Below are 18,261 nucleotides of genomic sequence, written 5' to 3'. Positions count from 1 at the left end.
GAAGAGAAAATAAAAAGAAAAGTAATTAACGAAAATGTCATTGATCATGCCTTTATTTCAAACAAGCTGCACTCCATCGACAAAGTGCCCTTATTCGGTTTTTCCCCCGAAAATTAGCCCAATATATAATGCAATCCTTGAAAGTTTATTATGATCAATGTAATCTCTAAACAATAACTTAATATGCGATGTGATTTAGGAAATTTTAATTTACTTAACGTGATTTCTAAACATTTGGTACATGTTTAATTTAGTCTATGAATTATATTAAATGTTACCCCTAAACTTTCGGGGATTGAGTTGGATATGTACCAAAAGTCTAAACATCATCCCGAACGGATAAAAAATTCATGAATCACATTATACGTCGAGCTAAAGTTAATGGGCCATATTGAACAAAATTAAAAGTTTATGAATCGCATTTTTCATTGAGCCAAGGTCCATTAATTATTTGTGTCATTACCCATTTTAAATTGCGGTAGTCTAGTTTCTTGTTGGCCAAATGTTGGTAAAAATCAACGGTCACGATGTGGTCCTCAATAGAGAACATCCACGTGCACTTTACACGATAACCGCCCTTTTAATATTTATCGAAAAAGATTCCGAATTAACTTTTTGCTTCCAATCCTTGTGGCCCGTGGAGAGCACAAGTTGTTGCAGGTGCTTCCACACTCTCTCTCTCTCTCCTGTGCTCGGCCGAATCAAAGTCCGAGAACTAGGTTTCAATCAGCGAAGCAAGAAGAAGAAGAAGAAGAGCGAGATGGATCAGTGGACGACGGATGTGGGAGCGTCGACCTCCGTCCAGCACCAGTCCAACGGGTTGCCCAGCTCGCGCGACGAATCCAGGTTCTCGCGCTTCAGTTCCTTCTCGTCGCGCTTCTCGAGCGCGTTCGGGCTTTCCAATGTCAGATCGTCGTGAGCTTTTCGGCTAGCGAAACCGTATTAAAACATGTTTCTCCTGCGCGACACGGTTAAAAAAAAAGCATGGTGATCTCGTGATCGGTTGTTTGGATGCTGTGTTTGATTGAGTATGTGGTGTGGCTGCTCCGGTAATGAATTCCCCGACTGATGGTTGCTTGCTTGCGCATGTTGTCACGAAAGCTGGGAATTGTCATGTGGGTCGGGGATGAGTATTCTCTAGAGCAGATAAACGCGTGTGATGCCCGTGAATTTTCCCGAATGCTTAAGGTAATGCCTGAAAGTATGTTTTTTTTTTTCACGGCCGTTTGATGTGGTTTCCGTCGCAGACAAAGGGAGGAAGAGGAAGTCAAGGATCCTGTGGCTGCAAGGAAAGTCCAAAAAGCTGACCGTGAAAAGTTGAGGCGGGATCGTCTAAACGAACATTTCCTTGAACTGGGGAGTGCACTAGGTATATAATGTAGCTCGTAACATCTACCTGTTTTATCAACCATGATAAGTTTGTGGGCTTAGTGTTTTTATTGCTTCTTAGATGATGAGGTAGTTTTCCAGGGAAAAAAAATGAGAATGCTGCATTTCCAGTTCATTATCCAATTATGCGTGGCATCTAAGTATGGAAACAGTGAAGTAACTATTTCAACGCTTCAACTGCCAGTAGGCATGACTCTGCTAACTTTTGTGAAGGTCACAAAAGTCCATAACTCCATGTTGAATCTTTTTTTTTTTTTTTCTAGAAAAGTGCTTGCGTGGCCCCACACGACACGTGAACATGTTACATGTGTGAATATGCGACAGGCATACGGTTAGGAGTGGATAGATTGTACTGATATCGACATTTAGAGTTACTTTCATCGTACCCTGAGAAATATTTTGAGTGTACTCGTACTTCTCAATTCTCGATACTTTGATTCCTCTATTAGCAAACACTTTGGGTAAGGCAGGATGATGACATCATGATCCCAATATATCAATTGGAACCATGCTATTACTTTTCCCCAAAATCTCATGTCTGTTTGAGAATTCGATCCTTGTGTGCATCTGAATTTCCATTAGCGTTGCAGTTCGAAACTTTTAACTCAGCTGTATAGGATAAGGTCAAAACCTCTCTCTAAGATTGACCCTTCTCGGTCACTGATCCATAAGAAATTGGTAGTTTACTTGGGCAAAGTTATTGCAGCTTGGGATGTTATGAGCATCTGGTACCCCTCATTTCGTCTTTAAGCTTCATGTGCCAAAGAGAGATGTGGTGGAATATCCTTACAAGCATGGAGCCAGAAGCTTATCTCTCTGTTTGCTGTTCAAGGGAATCAGTGAAATTTGCAAGTTTCTTGTGTGTAGTTGAATTTCACAGACAGGTACTGGAAATAAAAGTAAGCAGTGGGGTATCGAGAATGACCAATTCGCAAAGAGGACTAATTCACTTAGTTGTTTTTGTGAGCATAAACATATCCTAACTCCACTTGTTTTGAATATCTTGGATATTGGACAGGGTTCAACTTTCTTGCCTTTTCTTCTTATGGTAGATGCCATGCACTGGATTATATTATCAAGCATGTCCTGTTTGTCTGTTGTTGGGGTTCCAATTTGTTTATGCAAGACGTAACAATTGCTTTGCCTTATCTATTTGATCTACAGATCCTGATCGACCTAAGAATGACAAGGCAACCATTCTCACCGACACAATCCAGGTGCTGAAGGATTTAACCGTGGAAGTTAACAGATTGAAAGCTGAATGTACAGCTCTTAGTGAAGAATCTCGAGAGGTCATTTCTCTTCATCCAGTATCCTGAGGGATTAAAGGTGCATCCTTTGTCTTAATGCTAATATTAACTTTTCATTGCAAGCAGCTGATGCAGGAGAAGAATGAGCTCAGAGAAGAGAAATCATCTATAAAATCTGAAATTGAAAATCTAAATGTTCAATACCAGCAAAGGATGAGGGTTATGTACCCTTGGGCTGCCATGGATCCATCCGTCATCATGGGTCCAGCCTATTCTTATCCAGTTCCAATACCTGTCCCTCCAGGTCCGATACCCATGCACCCACAGCTTCAGCCTTTCCCTTTCTTTGGAAATCAGAATGCAAGTGCTATTCCTGCTCCATGTTCAACCTTTATCCCATATTCAATGCCTGCCAATCCCACTATTGAACAGCAGTCAACCCAATATGCTTCCAGTTCTCATATGTCAAGTAAACAAGACTGCAGAAGCAGGTCTTCAGATCATCAAATGGGCAGCGATGCAGAACAACATGAGGATTCAAATGACGTGGCAACGGACCTTGAACTTAAGATGCCTGGAACATCATCACAGCAGGTCATTCTTTCATAATTCTGAGCCGGAGCTAGAGCTACTCCGTAAACTCGCACAATATGCATAACAGTATAGTTTATGCAGGACTTAACATCCGGAGAAAAGAAGGGCAAGCAGACCCAGAGAAAGGAGATAGGTATTACTGACGGGAGCTCGTCGGGCAAGTTTTCTTCATCTCAAGCTTTTCCAGATAGTTCGTCCAATAGTGTTTGTGACAACCCAGAGTCCAGTAGGTGAAGATTTGATTCCTTATTCTCTGTTAAACCAACACTAACGCTAACTTCTGTAGCTTGTATCTTAGCTGTTGCATCATGGTTGTAGTTTTTCTGGCTCAAGAAAATTTAATGTGCAGGTAGCCATAATTGTTAAGGAATTAACGGGACTCAAGAGCTTGCTGACTATTTTTCATTTTCTTTAATCTGGTTCTCGAGGGGTTGGAAGGTTGCTGGTTTAACCTATTAAAGTATGACGCAATTTTCTTTTCCTGTTATAGAGCCTAACTCATCTTCTGGTCCTCTTGTAGTTTGTACTATGGTTAACTGAGGCTAGTCAGTTGTAAATAACATTGCGTTTGCTTAACTCAATTCTTTTTCCTTTTTTTTTGGACAATTGCTTAACTCATTGAAACAACTAATTTTTGTCTTCTCTTCGGACTTCAGAGCACATGCCTGAAACTTAAACAAGGATGGCGCGTTCATTGCACTCTTTAAGGGTTTACTCCGGCAATTCATAACATAATTTATTTGAGCTCAGATTTGTTGTAACAAATGCGAAAAGTAAACACAGAACACAATGATTTATGTGGTTCGATTAAGGAGATCTACGTCCACGGGCGAGGCAAAACAAGATTTCACTATAACCAAAGAGAGGACAAATTACAGAAGTTAGTCTTATTGATTGAATAAAAGCGCACAGTTCACGAGTCTCTCATGTAAGGAAAATCCTTAAAACTAAACGAAAAAACTCTAGCCGCAGTATAAATAGAGCCAAAAAAAATTTTCTCGGGGGCGTTGCCTCCGAATACCCATAAAGATCTGTTCACACCGCTATAGAGATTTGTTCGTTTGCTCCGAGTTGGGCCTGTCGGCCCAATTCTCCGCATCACAAATTAAATCTCAATTTTTTCTTCACTTTTGGGCCGCACAAAAAAATACGTTGGGACGGATGATGAACCGGATTGAGTACATAAAATTCAAGACATATTTAACAAGATTTTGCATCGAAACCATTTTTGGTGTCTGCTCAAGTGCAATCGACCTTGTCGTGCGCCTTTTGACCTGCCACGAGGCAGTAGCCTGATTGTACTCCTGCATGAGTTATTCGGATCGGGTAGTAGTGGTGTCCTGGTGGTTACTAGATGAAAAGAGTCTAGGACATGCTTTTGATAAGAGGTAACTGAGTCAGTATACCGATGAAGATGCGAGCTAGCACACGCTCTTGGGGATTCCTATCACCATTGACCAGAGGAGAAAAAGGCGAATTCTTCATGTTAGGCGCATCGCCTACTACATTTGCTATTCTATTGGCCATGATTTAATATGATGACGAATGGCGCTCTTGAGTTGAAACTAAGTAGTGTCACCCTAGCAGTAGCCTTAACCAAAAAGCGATCAACTTATTTTCCTTAATAGTTGTTCAGCATGCATCTCTAAATCATTCACAGACGAAGCAGGCGCATTGCCTATCTCTGAGAGAGACTTAAAATGTCCACACTTCCATTATTTGCGGAGCGAATAAAATTGGGAAAAGAGAAGGCCTTACAAAGTAAAAAAGCATTGCACATTCTGGAATTGAATAGGCCTACAGTCACAACCTACACATCCCACACTCATTACAAGACGTAGCCCTTCCCTCTTACCAAGTTATCGAACACAGCCAGCGGTCTCTCCAAACACTTCCTCTCGGCTAAATCTGGGCGCACTGCAAAGTCCCTTAACCCGGTGTCTTAACTTTTGTAGAGGGCTTTCCACTCGCAATGGAACGAAGCAGAGGCGGTCATCAGGATTGGCTCGTTATATCTAGAGTAACCAAAATGCGTGACACATCTCGTGCTTCCCCTTTTCTCTTTTTTAACTCCCAGAAGCTCCAGAATGGATCTATACCTTCCTTGAATTCCGATAACCAGATGGGCTCGGCAAGTTTCGAGAGCCCATGCTTGCAGTTCTTAACAGCCTTCTGAACTCTGATAAACTTATTTTCCCATCTTTGTCGATGTCGGCTTCCTCTAGTAGAGGATCGAGGGAGCCTTTCAAACCTGTCTGCTGAAAAGGGCATGGGAGCATCAAGGTCACGTGCTAACACGCTGAACCATTTCTTCGTACCAAGCAACATAAAAAAAAAGCTAAGCCACTAGTTTGTGCCAAACACACAACAAGAGGCAATAAAATCTGCTAGTATTTTCAGATGAGACAATAACCAAATTACCAAGGTTACATGCTGACAAGCTGCACAGTTTCTGTAGGTCAAGTTGCAACAGTAAGTAGCTATGCTACCATTTTATGCCAAATGATGCAAAAAGACAGGCGACTTATCAGCTGCTATTGTCAGAGAACACGATAACCAACTTATCCCAACTTTTGGGTAATTTTGCAAGAAGCAAACCTCAAGCTTCCGGGAGACAGGATCCAAATTCAGTTACAAATCATAACAAATGCATTTGGCACTGTCTAAGTACTTTAATTTTCATTCTACCCATACCCATAGTGACACGAATGAAAACTAGAGGAAAATGAACGTCAAAGGGATAAATGAAAGTAGGCAGGCAAACTTACCAGTCTAAGTTCTTCTGGGGTAATATAACCATCTCGATCGATGTCAAATTTCTCAAAAGCAGCCTGTGACCGCAGCTGCCACTTCTCTGAGTCATGTTCCTCCATTTGATGCACATGAAGAGTTGCTGCAACGAACTCAGTAAAATCCACTAGCCCATCCGTGTTGCTATCGATCTACACGAAGGAAAAATAAGAGATTCTTATGCACCATTTGGGACTCACATGTTTGTGCAAAATCTGTAAGCTTGGCAGCAGCTCATCAATATGAGCGAAAAAATCAGTTCAACATTGCACGAATAACAACACAAAAGCAAGTTTTTCAAATGACGGAACATGGATCAAGAAATGAAAGTTATAAGCATCAAAGATGAACAAAAGAGAATCACCAAAATAATGAAAGAACAAAGTGAAACTGACAGAAATGCTATTTCATAAATCCACCAGAAAACCACATCTCAATTGCCAATACACAGGGAGAAAACATGGACATAACAAAGGTAAAGGAAAAAGTTACCGCTTGAAGAATCTCTAAGACACGTGATTCCTTCAACTTCCAGGGAAGATCCTGAGCAAGGGCCTGCATGCATACAACACTCATGATCACAATGTAATTAAAATATTCATCAGAGTAAATGTGGAATGAGAAGGATATAGATACCTGTCTCATTTCTTCAAGACTAATAGAACCATTTTTATCTACATCAATTGCAGCAAATTGATCCTTGAGGTCAGCAAGTTCCTCTTCATCAAGCGTGCTTGCCAGTGCCTGCAAGGAATAATTGTTAGACAATGACATGATCTACCATCCTTCCCTCCTTGAAGGAATCGTACAGAGCATTTTCATTACCCGTAAAGCAAATTGTTTCAGTCGACTGTACTTCACAAATTGTCTTATATTGTTCAAAACAGATATATCGATAGGGATATCTGATGCACTTCCTCCTTCTCTGACCCATGGATGTGCTGACAGTTGTAACAATGAACAAAAATTAATGCCAAGAGGAAACAGAAAATCCATAGTTCCAAAGAAAATGAAAACCATGAATAACAATTAATCTAACAATTCCCTCATTCTCTTGGCGAGAATCTGGCATAGCAAGAGCAATGCAAAGAAAAGCCAAGAAAAGCATTTCCACATCACAATAATTCTAGACTTATATTTCTCATTAGAATTCCCTCATGGCATATCAATCAGCTTTCATATCAGATACCAATAGAAAACTTACAGAGGGCTTGAGCAGCAGTAAGTCTTGCCCTGGGATCCTTCACCAGTAGCTTCTTCACAAAATCTTTAGCACTGTTGCTTATTGTTGGCCATGGTTTGCGATTGAAATCAGGTTTCTTCTTTAAAACCTGCATCACAAGCAAAACGTCAATAAGAAGTGGCCACAGGAATGATCAGATATCTTTTGGCAGGCACAGACATCAGCTTCAGTAAAGGATGAGAAAACTATTATAGAAACTATACCATGAAGAAAATGACGAGAGTAGGAACTCAAAATTCCATCTTATACAATAGCTTTTCTAGAACATGTCTACAATTGGGGCAGACGATGATAAAGACACTACATGAGAAACAGCCATTTGTACCACATTGGTATGGCAATAAAATGGCAGCACTCAAACAAGGAAAAAAAGTAGGGAAAGAGGAGAGTTAGATAAGGCACCTCCTTGAAAATACCATCTTCAGTTTTATCCCAGAAAGGACGCCTCCCACAGAGTAGTATATAGGTAATAACACCAATACTCCATACGTCCGATTCTGGGCCTGACTTGCGTTTCAAAACTTCAGGAGCTACATAATAGGCACTGCCAACAATATCTTGAAACCTTTTCCCTAAATACATTTCGATCAAAATTAAGGAGTTATTTAAGCAATAAACTAATTAAAGAAAAAAAAAGTCCCCAGAGACCTGCAATGTTCTAATTACCACTCCAATACAAAAAAAAAAAGAGTAAGTACTAAACAGGTTCATATTAATCTTTTCGGCACTCTATTCCATTGAAGCAGAAAGGGAATGGTAAAGAGACATCTAGAGATGAACTTGCACTGGATAATTTCACTCACCAGGTTTTATGAAGTCAGACAAACCAAAATCTGTAGCCTTCAAGGGAGAATCCTCTTTGGTTGATTTAAAGAGAAAGTTCTACAACAAAATACATATTTCAGAAAATTTTGAATGCCATTACTTGTCATTCATGATAATAAAAAAAAAAAAAAAGGGCTGAGTATACCTCTGGCTTCATGTCACGGTGCACCAAACCATGCAAATGACACTCTGCTGCAACCTTGAGCATCTGCCTCACAACAACTGCTGCATCTTTCTCAGTGTAGCGGCTATCCTTCCTGATCAAAGGGAAACCATGAAGACATGAAAAGGGAAAACTAATTACACCCGAAAATAAGCTGTAGAGAAAAACATTAAAGTTCCTTACTTGGCTAGTATCCTGTCCAACAACTCACCACCTTCGCAGTACCTGAAAGAGATAAATCAAGAAGACAAGCGCCATATGAATTGATGAGGAATTAAAAAAAAAAAAAACTATTCACAGTTCAGGATGAAACTAAAAGCCAGTTATAGTTAGAAAAAGCGAACAAAAGCATATTCTAAATAAAACTCTCCAAGCTAGATGTAGGAAAAGTTCAAGGAACAGAACATACTCCATGGCTATGTAAACATAAGAGTCGTCCTCAAATGCATCATAAAATTGAACGACATTCTCATGGCCTGTTAAGGCTCTCAAAATCTTGACCTCTCGTTTGACATCTTCAACCGCAATGGGAAGCACCATCTGTCACCATTATCCAATGATCTGATTTGAGATATTGCAATAAGGACATGATAGGAAGAGAGAAACTCATTGTGGAAGTACGCATTCACATGGTTTACTGTCCTAGGAGTTTATGAGACATGGAAGAAACAAACTTATTCATTGAAATAGAAGGTTAATTAGAATAGAAGACGCATTAACACACCAAATCCCCAAAAAGGAACACCTTGTGCAAAATGCAGCAGATTTATCATTTGTGGAAGGATATTCCTTCTGATGAATAAGCTAAGTTGAATTCATCCATGATGAATATCAAAGCACTCAAAAGCATGACAGTTAGTGGGAATTATGAGGAAGCTTGAAGCTTTAATTTTCTTTCAAACTTCATTCTGGAAGCACAAACCAAAGGGCCTGTAATACTGTTTGGACAGCTTCGGGTAACAAAGTATGACATTGTGCATGAATGTGGTCCCGACCACCGCGAGGCATAGCCCCAAGTGTACCAACCATTGAAAAGGTCCAATAATTCCTAATGCAGGGCAATTCGTTCCATAACACAAACTCATTAGCACATCCCAATCTCGAGCATTAAAATCTGCAAACTGCAGCCAACACTCTACCAACTCTTGAACATTAGTCTATAACATGTGACTGGGAGAGATGAATCCTTTAAGCACAACAATAGTATGACAGCATGATCCTCTCGCTTCATATCCAATAAGAGTTGTCCATGTACAGAGCAAAGAAACTGAAAAACCATCGGGAAAAGGACTCTCTAAAGTAATAGCATCAGAGTTACAGGAATTTACGTATTATTCTTAGTATAAGGATGTCAACACAGAGTTTCGCAACTCAATCCTAACCCAAAAAATCTGCACTCATATTTATTAACTCGTCAAAAAATCAGTTAATTAAGATCATTCACAGAAAAGTTCGTGAGCCGCGCTACGGCGATTACATATTAATTGAAAATATCCTACGGGAGATCTACGAGAGACGTCCCAATCACACAGAAACAACAATTTTCACCATAATCACGTAGCCATACCTCAGAAAATCCAGCAGCATTATCTTAAACAGGCCCTATAAGCCACAATTTCCTCACAACTCGCCCAACAAATACGAAAACCAATCCTCAAATTGGAGCGAAAAAACCCAGAAACTATCACCTTATTCTTCTCAATCCTCTTAACCGCGACTCGATCGCCATTGGCCCTGTCAATCGCGACGTACGTGTAACCGAACTGGCCATGCCCGAGCAACTTCCCCAGCGAGTACCGCTCGTCGAAGTCCTTGGCGTACCCGAAGTCCGTGCGCTTCCCGCAAGGGACCGCGCCGCTCTGCTTCCTCTTGTTGCTCTTCAGCTGCCGACCGTCCGTCGGCTTCGTATCCGCCTCGCCCGCCTTGCCCTGATCCCGCTCACGCCGCCGATCCGCGTCCCGGCGCGCCGATCCCTGCCGAGCCGCCGCGGCCTTCGGCCCGCCGGACCCGGCGTTGGCGCCGGCGCCGGAGCCGGAGCCGGAGCCGCTGACTTTGGTGGTGGAGACGCAAATTCCCATGCTCGTGCCGCGAGGCCTTGGGTTTTGTTCGATGTCTTAAAAGCCCTGACAGATCAAAAGCAATGGCGGATTCCGAAATAATATACGCAAATAGGAAGCAGCGGATTGCGAGGAGGGAAAGTTGGTAGCAGAGAGGAGGAAGAAGGAAGGAAGGCTCTCGAGAGGGAGGGGGGGGCAGGTGGTCAAACGGAACAAGACAGGAGGAGGAAGAAGGAGAAGGTCAAATCTGATATATTTTCCTCCTATTTTATTTTATTTTATTAAGCATTTATTTATGTGTTTTTATAAAAAAAAAAAATTAAAAATAATTTTGTGCATGGAAATAAAATGCATGTGGGATGATCTAACTTTCTCCTGATTTTTTGGGTCATGCAGGTTACATGGGCAAGGTCTCTCCCTGGCCATTTCACATTGATGATCTTCATGCGAAAGCCGTGGGAAAATCTAGCCTGAAGCGCTCTCTTTTGTTTCAAAGAATAATCTGATCGAGGGTATTTTAGTCATTTACACTTTACGAATATTTCACTTTTTCTTTTCCTGCTCTTCTTTTCTGTTTTTTCTTTTTTCTTTTCAAGGAAGGGAGAAATGACCACCAACGCGATGGCCGACCATCCGCAAGGGCCGGGCGGCCTCACTTTTGACCGTCGAGGGATTTGGCGAGGCCTGCTCTCGCCGCCCGGCCCTCGTCGGTGACCGTTTCCCTTCCTTGAAAGGAAAAAATAAAAAAGGAAAACAAAAGATAAGGAAAAAATTGAAAAACATCTTCTTTGAAACAAAATTCACCTCAAGTCCTTTTTTGAGAAAATAAAGGTGCTTCCGACCTTTATTTGGAATTTTCTCAAAAGTTGTCGATGAAGTTAAAAAAAAATCTTTTTAATTTTTATAAATAGGGAGAATTTTTTTTTTCTTATTCCAAAAGACAAGTGCATGAAAATATCCATCCTTAGAAGAAAAAGAGATTTTTTTTGTTTCTCATTTGTCTGTTTATAGCTCCAGCTACTGCAAAAGTAATTTTCGATTATTTATTTTTTTTCGAGTATTCATATGAATTATTGCAATTAATAAAAATGTTATTATCTTTATTATTTCCGTGAGACGATATCTTTTCTCGATTTGAACTTCACAGCATGTCTTCCATTCGAAGATGGGGTAAGGATACATATAAAAATTACGTCACATCGTTCGTTTTGTGACGTGGCAAACATGTACGGTCCTCGTGGGCGACATAATTTTATTTTCCTTCTTAATCAAGGCATGTGGAATGTGTCTCCTTTTTTTTTTTTTTTTTTTTTGAAGCATAGTCATGCACGCGCCCTCGATCTTTCTGTACTAATTTGGATTCGAATACTCAATTTACTGGTTCAATCAAGTGGATTCGTGTCTCTGCTCTTGCACTCGTCTCCATAAGGTCGATCCGTTGAATTGTTACAATTCCATTATCCTAATTTCGACCCTTCAAGACTAATTTTTATTATCCAACACACCAATCAACCACCATTTTCAGGATAAAAATTGATCGGAATGACTATAATTGAATTTCGCGTAAAGATTTATGATTCAAATCAATAAGATCGAAAAGTTCGGGAATAAACTGTCCTCCATATAATAAATTTACGAATAATTGAGTTCGATCTTTTTTTATTTATTTATAAATTTGGGACTGAATTGATGTTTAATTTTTGAATTTGCCGGTGTGAATATTCGATCCGGTGGACATTTCAGTGGATAAGACTTGTGTCAATTCCTGCCACTTAAAACGTGAAGTCGGGTTTGGGGGAAGATCGGATCGTTGTTCCATAGAAGTCGACGTCAAACCAGTCGACGGTTGACCTGGTCTTCTTTGACTTGGACCTCCTGTTTTTGTTTTTTTGGTCGGGACTTGGACCGGTTCAAAAGCCTTCATCTGATCCGGGCATGACGTCATCGGGTTGTTTGTGGGGGGCAGACAAGCCCGTCCAATTGAAGATTTCTTGATCAGCTCTCACAAGTTTGGGAGGATTCAGTCCGGTTCTTTCACATTCAAGAGTAGACTCTTATCTAATGGAAAAAAGAAGAAATTTTAGAAGGAAAACAACAAATTTTTTTGCGTGTGCTCGACCGAAATTGCGCCGAGAAATCCTTTTCGAAAGCGTTACTCAATGTCCGTGGAGAGCGAGCTAGCAAGAGCTCGTGGCGAAACTCTTCGAGGCAATTGCGGGCCAATTGGATGTGATTGGGATTGCTGGGGGTTGACGGGTGGTGGAGGAGACCGAGCGATGGCGGCAGTGGTTATAGTCGACGGAGAGAGGTGGCGGTCGCGAGCGAACGGCGGCCGCCGGTGGTCTGGTCTCCGCGACAGTAGATTGACGGGCCTAGTACATGTTAGAAACATAGGGCGATTTTCTTAAAAAACGAAAAATCAAAGATAGTATCCGGGCAAGTGGGGCCGGTATCAAATGGGGTCGATTGGCGAGTCCCTTCGCCTGGCTACTTGCTGAAGCTCCCCTACTTGCAATTTGCTGCAACTTGAGTCCATGGAGTGAAGTCTTGCACCTTGACCGAGAGAAATATCATCATCCAACTTGATGGGAAAGTACCGAAAAAGTACTTTAAACCTGTTGCGCTGGTACTAATTCGATCTTAAAACCTCTCAATCGGATCAATTTAGTCGTAAGCATTTTTCGCGTTGATACCAATTGAATTCATCCAGCCAATTTTGATCAAAAATTGCTAACGAAGGACGCCGGAAATCCCATGCGGTAAGGCCGGCGTTGACATAGACATTTTTAGCAATTTTTTAAAAGAAATGACGTGTTTACTTGTATGTTTTGTTTTCTTTCTTTTTGTTTTCGGGGCCATCGCGGGCTCGCCGGGCAAAATCAAAGGGAAAAGAAAAAGAAATAAATAATATAAAAAAAAAGAAAAACAAAACAAACAAAAGGATTATAAAAAAATTGAAAACGTTATTAAACATGTTAATGTCGGCGGCGATCGTGCCACGTAAGACGGTAAGCGTTCGCGCCCGCGATAAAATTGGCCGGATGTGAAAATAATTAGGACTAAATTGGTCCAATTAAAAAGTTTATGCCTGAATTGGTGTCAATGCAATAGGTTTATGACTTTTTTTCGTATTTTTCATGACAACAATCACAGCGCGCACATGATATATGACTTTCAACCATATTTTATGATTTAGTCTTAAGTGATGTGCGGACCGCTTCAAATCTGAGTTACTAACGTGTATGCATGTGTGTGTAGTAGATCACAATTTTGCAAATAAGTAGCATCACTAATCCTAACAATTCGACAAAAAAAGAAATCCTAATAAGCAACGCATCAAAGTATAAGATTCTACGATGATCTTGTCATAATAAATTTTATGGCAAGATAATATGGAGGGAGATCGTTGCATTTGATGAAGTTACAATAGCATCCAACTCTTGATAATTAAAAAAAGTATCAAAAAAGTCTTAAATCTATTACATTGGTACCAATTTTGTCCTAAACCTTGTAACATTGAAGCTAATTCAGTCTATCCGGCCAATTTACATTGGAAATCACCGACGTTTTGATATTTTTTATAATTTTTCTTTGTAAATTTTTTCTTTTCTTTTTTCCTCTCCTTATTTTTTTTTGCCAATGGCTGGCCAGCGAGGGTCGACCTTGCCGAGCCATGTCCGGGCACCAACGAGGCCCCCTTTGCTAGATCTAGAGAGGCCGATCCTCGCCCAAGGGAGGTGCCCTGGCCTAAGTGATGGTCGGCCTCGCCGGTGCCTAGGCGTAGCCTAGTGAGGATGACACTCGCTTGTGGCTAGCAAGGGTCGACCTTGTCGGGCCATGTCCGGGCACTAGCGAGGCTTCCCTCGCTAGATCTAGAGAGGTTGATCCTTGCCCGGGGGAGGCGCCTTGGCCTAGGTGATGGTCGGCTTCGCCGATGCCTAGGCGCAGCCTAGTAAGGATGACACTCGCTTGTGGCTAGCAAGGGTCGACCTTGTCGGGCCATGTCTACTTTCTAGGCACCAGCGAGGCCTCCCTCGCCGGATCTAGAGAGGTTGATCCTCGCCCAAGGGAGACGCCTTGGCCTAGGTGATGGTCGGCCTTGCCGATGCTTAGGCACAACCTAGTAAGGATGACACTCGTCTATGGCCGCCGAGGGTGTCCCTCATGACAAGACCAACCCTCATTGGCCACCGGTAGAAAGAAAAGGGAAAGGCACAACAAGGAAAAAATGAAAAAAATCTTATTAGAAAATTTTAGAAAATGTCCACATCAACGTCGGTTGTGCCACGTAGAACGGTCGGCGTCCACGTGAATGATTTTAGGCCTAAATTAGCCGGATGGACTGAATTTGTACCAATGCAAAAATGTTTTGGACTAAATTGATTCGATTGAAATGTTTAAGACCGAATTAGTACTAATGTAATATGTTTAAAATTTTTTTTGAAGGGTGGTGGAGGAGGTCGAACGACGGCGGTAGTGGTTACGGTCGACAGAGAGAGGTGGCGGTTGCGAGTGGACGGCGGTGCCGGTGGTTTGGTCTTCCCGACAGTAAATTGATAGGCCTAATACATGTTAGAAACATAGGGCGATTTTGTTGAAAAGAAAATCAAAGATAGGATCTCTCGGACCGGTGAATTCTTTCTCCTTGACAAAAAGAGGCGTTTCAAACTTCATTAACACTCGTTAAATCTGTCTCTTCACGGGTTTTGCAGTCTATCTCTATACAATGTCTAGAGAATAGTTGTCAAAGTACGAATACTTTTGCAAAATGGGAAAAATTCAAACGATTTTTTTTTCTTTTTGTTAAATTTATGTTGGTCATAATACTATAACATTTGACCAAAACAAAAATAATACTATAACGTTAAATTTAAAAATAAGATAATTGATTGAAGTATAAACTTAAAAATCCTTCTTTGGCAATTGTCGCTCCGTTTTCTATTCACTCCCCACGTCCAAAGATAAGACTTGGGGATAAGAGTGAGATAAGTTGATGCAAATGGATACCTAGATTAAGGACAGTAAATCTAACACTGTAGCTCATACGTAAAAGGGAGATTATTAGGATACACATATAGGTTGTGTTAGAGAAGTCCCACGTCGGAGAATTGATATAGTATTGAGCAGTTAATCTAGACTTAAGCTTTTGAGTAAATGTAAATCCAACTAAATATGTTGACCAGCTTAGACTTGGGCTCTCTCTTGGCAATCTTTCCATGTGAATGTATTGGACTTCTAGCACGCGTTCCCAACAATGTGGATATTTTCAGTAATTTTTAAAATAATTGAGTTGTTGTTTTTTTTTTTTTCCTTTTTGTTTTATGGGCCATTGCAGGCTCTCCAGACAAAATGAAAGGAAAAATTAAGAAATAAATAATAGAAAAATTAAAGGAACAACAAAACAAACAAAAAGATTATAAAAAATTAAAAATATCAACATTAACGACACCGTTCCACTTAGGATGGTAGGTGGCTCAATTAACAAAATGTGAAATTTTTAGAACTAAATTGATCTAATTTAAAGATTTAGGACTGAATTGATACCAATGCAATGAATTTACAACTTTTTTGGTACTTTTCCCGAGAACAATCACAGCGCGCATATGATATATGACTTCCAACCAGATTTTATGATTTAGTCTTAAGTGATGTGCGGGACCGCTTCAAATCTGAGTTAATAACGTGTATGCATGTGTATGTAATAGATCATAATTTTGCAAATAAGTAGCATTACTAATCCTAACAATTCGACCAAAATAAATCCTAATAAGCAACGCATCAGAGTAAAAGATTTTTACGACCATCTTGTCATAATAAATCTCATGGAAGGATGATACGGAGGGAGATCGATGCATTTGATGAAGTTACAATGACTTCCAACTCTTGATATTTGAAAAGAGTACGAAAAAAGTAATAAATATATAGTACCAATTCTATCCTAAATCTTTTTGCATTAACAACAATTTAGTTTATCCGACTCATTTAGATCGGAAGCCATTGACGTGGACATTTGCTATTATTTTTTTTCCTTTCTTTTTTTTTTCTTTCCCTTTTTTTTTGCTAGCGGTTGGCCGACGAGGGTCGTCCTTGCGAGGCTGACACTCACATGTGACCGATGAGGGTGTCCTTTGCGGCAAGACCAACCCTCGCCAGTCATCAGCAAAAAAAGGAAAAAAAAAAAGTGAAAGTCAAAAAAAGGGAAAAAAGAAAAAAATATTATTAAATTTTTTAAGAAAATGTCTACATGCCACCCGTGCCATGTAGGACGATACGTGTTCACGTGAGCGATTTCAAGCTTAAATTAGCTGGATGAACTAAATATCAACGCAAAAATATTTAGAACTAGATTAGTTTGATTAAAATGCTCAAGACTAAATCGGTACTAATATAATAAGTTAGGACTTTTTTGGTACTCTTTTCCATGATAATTAAATGACAAAATTTTCTGTTGACTCATGTCAAAAAGCTAGAGCAGAATTAGGTCATATCGATTTGGAGAGCTTGATCTATTTAATTGGGGATCAAGCTAGAGCAAAATTGGGCTTTCTCACAATATATTACATGGTACAAGAGTATGAGGTCCTGAATTCAATTTTTTCCAAACTCCTATTTGTCAATCCCGATCAAGAGGGAAAATTACCAAAAAAGCCTTAAACATATTGCAATTGTGTCAATTTAGTCCTAAATCTTTTGCATTTATGTCAAATCAGTTCTTTCGGTGAATATTGGTCGTTCGGCACTGAAGTGTACGCCGGGCTAGCGCCGACGTGGCCGAATTTTAATAGCGCTTTGATTTTTTTGTGATTTTTAAATTTATTTTATCCTTTTCTTTCTCTTTTTTACCCTTCCCTTTTTCTTCCTCCAGCGTGTCGCCGAATTGGCGACTGGCTAGAGGACAAAGCTTGCAAGGGAGAGGGCGGCCTCACCCAGATCCGGCAAGCTTAGCCTCGCCCTTAACGCGGAGAGGCGACCTCGGGAAGAAGGGAAGGGAAAAAAAAAGAGCGAAAGAAAAGAATTAAAAAAATACAAACAAATAAATAATATTTAAAATTTGAAATAATACAAAAGGAAAGACTTTTTTTTGGTCATTTTCCCCCAATCCGGATGTAGTGACGGTCTTAGATATTTAGGTCAAGGGCGACCAGGATAGTCGTGATTCAAGGTGAACACTTCGTAACGATCATCAGACTCTCTACAATATTTTGGAAAACGCGAGGTCAAAAGAATTAGAAGATTTGGCGACGCCCTTCTTTGTATTCGAGCAAATGCATTTCTCCTACATAGAAACTTATAGTGTTTAATCATCATCATCAATCACAGAGGTCCTTGCTTCTAGAAGTGATCATTTAAATATCGCTAATTAAGGAAAATAGTATTAGGCAGATAATTCGATAAACAAGCTTTTGCAATTGTAAGTTGTAAGTTGTAACGAAGGAAATTTACCAAAAAAGTCATAAACTTATTGGAATTGTGTCGATTCATTCCTAAACTTTTTTTTTTCCAATTCAGTCATAAACCTTTTATATTTGTGCCAATTTAGTCGGTGCCATGGACAAAATTTTGATATTATTCTGATTTTTTCATAATTTGTTCCTTTTTTTCTTTTCTTTTTCTTTTTTTTTCCTTAGACTTTAGGGCCAACGACCCTCGCGGGGCCAGATTTGACGAGGGCTGTGGCGCCCTCGCCCGGACCAGCGAGGACGTCCCGGCCCTAAAGTCCAGGAAAAAAAACGTAAAGAAAAGGAAAAAAATTGTTAGAATTACAAAAATTATTGAAATATAATTAAAATTTGTTTACGCTAGTGCCGGCCGGCCAAAGTTCGCCGGATGGACTGAATTAGCATAAATATAAAAGATTTGAAACTGAATTGACAACCAAAAAAGGTTTATGACTAAATTTGCACAATTGCAATAAGTTCAGAATTGGTAATTATCTTATAAGTGAAATCG

The 18,261-nt window shown here is 40.1% G+C and overlaps 2 protein-coding genes across 5 annotated transcripts; one reads left to right on the top strand and one right to left on the bottom strand.

The window, feature by feature from the left end:
• Positions 1 to 624: 624 nt before the first annotated feature.
• Positions 625 to 3,877, top strand: LOC115736440 (transcription factor bHLH121-like). Of its 2 annotated transcripts, none has more exons than XM_030668159.2 (5): positions 625 to 846; positions 1,248 to 1,369; positions 2,554 to 2,681; positions 2,766 to 3,233; positions 3,315 to 3,877. In XM_030668159.2, exons 1-5 carry the CDS (start codon positions 761 to 763, stop codon positions 3,465 to 3,467), a joined length of 957 nt encoding a protein of 318 aa, XP_030524019.1. In that variant the 5' UTR covers positions 625 to 760; the 3' UTR covers positions 3,468 to 3,877. The 2 variants fall into 2 exon arrangements, with proteins under 2 accessions (XP_030524019.1, XP_048128600.1); XM_048272643.1 differs by having other exon boundaries at positions 657 to 1,115.
• Positions 3,878 to 4,820: 943 nt separating this feature from the next.
• LOC115736337 (calcium-dependent protein kinase 28) lies at positions 4,821 to 10,500 on the bottom strand. 3 transcript variants are annotated; one of them, XM_048272599.1, is made up of 13 exons: positions 9,943 to 10,500; positions 8,664 to 8,794; positions 8,438 to 8,479; positions 8,237 to 8,348; positions 8,070 to 8,148; positions 7,669 to 7,838; positions 7,228 to 7,354; positions 6,849 to 6,964; positions 6,660 to 6,767; positions 6,516 to 6,578; positions 6,002 to 6,175; positions 5,333 to 5,491; positions 4,821 to 5,199 (listed from the first exon to the last, which is right to left on the bottom strand). In XM_048272599.1, the coding sequence occupies exons 1-13, from the start codon at positions 10,330 to 10,332 to the stop codon at positions 5,176 to 5,178; spliced, it is 1,695 nt and encodes a 564-aa protein (XP_048128556.1). In that variant the 5' UTR covers positions 10,333 to 10,500; the 3' UTR covers positions 4,821 to 5,175. The 3 variants fall into 3 exon arrangements, with proteins under 3 accessions (XP_048128556.1, XP_048128557.1, XP_030523852.2); XM_048272600.1 differs by having other exon boundaries at positions 5,333 to 5,488; XM_030667992.2 differs by having other exon boundaries at positions 8,664 to 8,815; positions 9,943 to 10,078.
• Between the last annotated feature and the right edge of the window lie 7,761 nt (positions 10,501 to 18,261).

The sequence above is a fragment of the Rhodamnia argentea genome, chromosome 11 (assembly GCF_020921035.1).
Source record: "Rhodamnia argentea isolate NSW1041297 chromosome 11, ASM2092103v1, whole genome shotgun sequence".
In the NCBI taxonomy this organism is placed as follows: domain Eukaryota; kingdom Viridiplantae; phylum Streptophyta; class Magnoliopsida; order Myrtales; family Myrtaceae; genus Rhodamnia; species Rhodamnia argentea.
Note: the sequence above shows the minus strand (reverse complement) of the source record. Positions and strands in the feature narration are given on the sequence as shown.

Bases quoted from the DNA above. Each gene is read 5' to 3' on its own strand.
- LOC115736440 (XM_030668159.2), top strand. From the start codon at position 761: ATGGATCAGTGGACGACGGATGTGGGAGCGTCGACCTCCGTCCAGCAC. The intron at 2,682-2,765 runs GTCATTTCTCTT...CATTGCAAGCAG, and splicing joins TTAGTGAAGAATCTCGAGAG to CTGATGCAGGAGAAGAATGA. The intron at 3,234-3,314 runs GTCATTCTTTCA...TAGTTTATGCAG, and splicing joins CTGGAACATCATCACAGCAG to GACTTAACATCCGGAGAAAA.
- LOC115736337 (XM_048272599.1), bottom strand. From the start codon at position 10,332: ATGGGAATTTGCGTCTCCACCACCAAAGTCAGCGGCTCCGGCTCCGGC. The intron at 6,965-7,227 runs GTAAGTTTTCTA...TACAACTGTCAG, and splicing joins TACTGCTGCTCAAGCCCTCT to CACATCCATGGGTCAGAGAA. The intron at 6,768-6,848 runs GTAATGAAAATG...TATTCCTTGCAG, and splicing joins TGAAACAATTTGCTTTACGG to GCACTGGCAAGCACGCTTGA.